We start from the raw sequence: 4,404 nt of genomic DNA on the forward strand, positions 1-4,404 counted from the left end.
CTCTAGGCCAGTCCGCTGTGATTGTTGGTCATCGATTTAAAAAAAAGTAACGGAAAAATAACGAAAAGTTACTTTCTCAAGTAACGGTAACTGTAACGAGTTACTTTTAAAAATCGGTAACTAGTAACGGTAACTTGTTACTTTTCCTACTGGGTAACGAGTAACTGTAACTTGTTACTTTTAAAAAGTAACTTTCCATTCCCTAGATATATTATTATTTTAGCAATAGTTGAAAGTCGTGTGTTGCAAATTTCGACATCTGAGACATCTGAATCAGAGAAAGAGCTTAATTTAAGAAATAGGAAGGTTTGTTTAAAAGCAAGTAATAGGAAAAGTATTAATAATGCTTTCGCAAATGCTTTGAATGATCCCGAGGCAACTATGCCATTAAAAACGCGGAAGAAACAAGTCCGCTTTGAAGTACATATCGATTCGGACAGTGAATCTTTGCAAGGGAGGTCGCAAGAAAATGAAGAGGATAGTAATTCAAGTTCAACTTTGAAGATTTTGAAATTAAAGCCAAGTATTTTTAGAACAAGAAGAGGTGGAGATGGTATGAAAGATCAGAACGCCTTTCAGGATGTACTAACGGAAAATAATGTTTTGAATGCCAGCACTGCGAAAACATCAGTCGCGTTTGAAAAGGAATCCTCGCAGCATTCGATGCACCGAAATATTAATACAAGTAAAGATCATTTCGACAATCAAAGGAAATCAATAAGATCGCCTCAAACAATGCCAAGTATTTTGAGCACAAGAAAAAGTGGAAGTATGAAAGATCGGACCGCCTTTCAGGATGTACCGTTGGAAGATGATGTTTTGAATGGCAGTACTGCGGAAAAATCAGTCGCGTTTGAAAAGGAAACCTCGCAGCGTTCGATGCATCGAAATATTAATACGAGTAAAGATCATATTGACGATCAAAGAAAATCAATAAGAGCGCTAGAGGATATTGAAACTGGTTCGTTAACTCCAAACGTTAAGAAGGCAGTGCCTGAGAATAACGTTGAGATTGAAAGTAGCGATGAAAGCATCTTTACACCTCGTCAACATTTAAAACCTATGTCTCACTTTATGCAGCGAGCGCGGAAAAGCATAGGAAAAAATGTGTTTGCAGATGTTCTAGTTTATGATAGTAACGCAAGTTCGTCTACATCCAATCCAAAAAAAAATAAGGAAAACAATATTCATAGATCTTTAATTCGTAAAAGTCCAAGATTGTCTTTAAATAAATCTAAAAAGCAGCAATCAGATGTATCGGTGCAAGATAGAGATAATATTGAATCAAATTTGAGCAGCTCATCCTTTGATAACGATGAATTCCGCGGAACGAAAAGGTCCACATTTTTTAAACCAAAATCAAGAATTCTAACACGTTTCCGTAAGCGCTCAACTAATCCGTTCGAAGAAATTTTGAAGCAAGGTAATATCAGTGATAGAAGAAGTAATGTTTCATTTGAAGATAATCATGCTTCTTCTGAGCGAGAAACTACAAGGATTAATCAGGAATGTGAATTTTTAGCAATAGAAAAATCCACAATCAGGAAAGAGTAGTACTACGAATGAGGAAGGTTCTTATACAATATTTCTCGAGGTGTCATCAAACGCCGAGAAAAGTCGATCTAAGGAAGCTAATATATTATCGGAAGACGAGAAGAAACTATTAGAAAACAGCGATCTCAATAATGCATCAAAATCAGTTTCTCGAAAGAGTGTAATTGCTAAATCGTCAGAAAAAAAGATTTCCAACCTCAAGTCCATTAGGGAAAAAACTTTGAAGGAAATCGCATGTGCAAATGCAATATCGCCCATCGGTAGATTAAGTACTAATGTAATAATACAAGATGCAAATAACGATTCACATGCTGACATAGATGTAGAACACGTACATTCATCCGAATCAAGGTCTGATAAGGAAGTTGGTTTTATTTCTTCCAATAAGCAAAGTTCATCTAAGAAATTGAACAAAATAGATGATTTTTTCGTCAAAATAAAAGAAACTTCGGCGAAACAACTAAGCGAACGCGCGCAAAAGTCGCCAGGCTTCGACAGTGAGAAAATGAAGAAGATTAAAATGGAATTGAAGAAACTAAATAGTCGTGAGATGGCCGCGATGAAAAGAAACTCGACCGATAAGAAAGCATCTGCAGTAAAAAAGGAAACAGTGAAATTTGTTATACAAACAAGATACAAAGATACAAAGAAGAAGAAGCCGCTCATGAATTCTACGAAAGTAGTGGATAAGGCATTTCTAGTAAATGGAAAAGTATATAGACCACCAAGACTTCCTCGTCCGAAACATTGGGCTACAGATCGTCTTTACAAGTTTCTGTGGAAACGATTGGAGCCAAAGTACAAACTGGCCACGAGAGTGAAATCCGAGAAATTCGTGCAAGAATTAGCTACGGTAGTAACTACTATTGAACGTCGTAAGAATTACGAAAATTATAAGACCGAATTAACGGCTCTGATGAAGGAAATGGCTCGTTTAAAACTTATCAATACTCGTATGGATTTTTATCATTTCTGTCAGGATTTTTTATCATATGAGTTTCGTGTTAAAGTCATACCTATGACATTACCCGGCAATAAAAGTAATATTCCCTTCGATCCAGAAAATGTGCACACTCCTTTACTTGATGCCGAATGAGTAATCGTTGAAATTACAATACGATACAATATATTGATTATGTTTATTTAAGCTATGCGTGTATAGCGTGTGCGATTTCATTCTTTAAATGTAAGGGTGTTACAGATACATACTAGGCAGTACGACGGGTTGCGCGGTAAACTTTGCATGGCCAAACGTAGTTTAGTAGACAATGACAGTGACTTTATACATTCTAAAGTTTATACTATAAAGTTTTATTATTTATATTATAAAGTTTATGTTATAAAGTCACTGTCATTGTCTATTAAACCACGCTTGGCCATGTAAAGTTTGCTGCGCAACCCGTCGTTACACATGCATACTGCCTCGTATGCATGTGTAACACCCTGTACATACATGTATTCAATAAAAATTAATATTATTTTGTTAATTAACGTCATACCTATGTTATTACCCGGCAATAAAAGTAATATTCCCTTCGATCAAGAAAATGTGCACACTCCTTGATACCGAATGAGTCATTGTTGAAATTACAATACGATAGAATATATTAATTATGTTTATTTAAGCTGTGCGTGTGCGATTTTATTCTTTAAATGTACATACATGTATTCAATGAAAATTAATATTATTTTGTTAATTAACATATATCGTATACAACTGATAATATATTTTTGATAAATACAAGTAAATGGAAATGTGAAAGGTATTGATGTTACATATAATCTAAAAAATTCATATAACTAAAAATAGAATACGATTTTATTGAATAATATTTTAAGAAGACATGTAAATTAGAATATACGATTTCATTGAACAATATTTTGATATTCAATAAAAGAATTTTTGCAGCTTATATTCTCTTGATACTTCGTCGCTTTTTGATATTTTTTTTATTTTAGCGAATTTGTAAAAAATAAAATCAACTGCATCAGTTAATTTAACTTGGTCCTAATTAAATTTAAATTTAATTATAATCCTTTACTTTTGTAAATGAAATTAAAAAAAATAGAATTAAAGTTTTTAAAAATAGCATGAAATTATATTATTTCTTTCTTCTTTTCTTTCTATTGATTCTTTCGATGAGTAACACTTTATGCCATTTTTAAAAACTTCAATTTTATTAATATAAATTAAATAATGTTGAATCAAGGCCCATTAGAGATGAATCTATATGAACATAAATATTAGTGTGAAAAATAAATCTTTCACATCAATATCCTGTGTTTGGCTCTAAAAGGCGTCACCTCATCGACTGATTCAGTTTTATTTTTAATACATTATATATAATGTATATGTGTATGCACAATTTAGATATATAGTAATACATGTATACAAACAGAACGAAGAGCTAAAAATTATTTGCTAAATCAATATGTCAATAATTTAACGTGCATAAGTTGTAATGACAATTTAATATTTATTAGTTGAAAATTTTATGTAGTTATAATTGTTACGTCCAGGCCCCAAAAGTATTTTTGTCTTAATGGAAAGAAGGAATTAAGAGGGGGCCAGGGTAGAGGGCGCAACTTGTACCGCCTTTTGTGGCTTATCGCTCCGTGGACGCGTGCCACAACTTGGAAGCACTTGTGCTTGTCTTTGGTGCGGGTAAACGCAAATACGAAGCGCTGTTACGCCGCCCAAAACAGTGCCACCGTTGGTCCTTATCTTTGGTCAAGGAACTTAATCCTTATAACCAGGGATAGGACCCGTACGATCTTCGAGGTGAAGGAATGAGTCGGAAGGGTTAGAGAATGAAGGGTGACTCAATTTGAATTACAACTAATATTTAA

General features: G+C 33.7%; 1 protein-coding gene across 1 annotated transcript in view; it reads left to right on the forward strand.

Moving 5' to 3' along the window:
* Positions 1-2,699, forward strand: part of LOC108762514 (cyclin-dependent kinase 12-like) — a 4,455-nt gene extending 1,756 nt beyond the window's left edge. Inside the window, 2 exon segments of the mRNA XM_018509547.1 lie at positions 224-1,526; positions 1,528-2,699. Of these exon segments, the coding sequence (XP_018365049.1) occupies positions 224-1,526; positions 1,528-2,650 (2,426 nt within the window). The 3' untranslated portion in view covers positions 2,651-2,699.
* The last annotated feature ends 1,705 nt before the right edge of the window (positions 2,700-4,404 follow it).

This window comes from Trachymyrmex cornetzi, unplaced genomic scaffold, assembly GCF_001594075.2.
Source record: "Trachymyrmex cornetzi isolate Tcor2-1 unplaced genomic scaffold, Tcor1.1 scaffold303, whole genome shotgun sequence".
Lineage (NCBI taxonomy): Eukaryota > Metazoa > Arthropoda > Insecta > Hymenoptera > Formicidae > Trachymyrmex > Trachymyrmex cornetzi.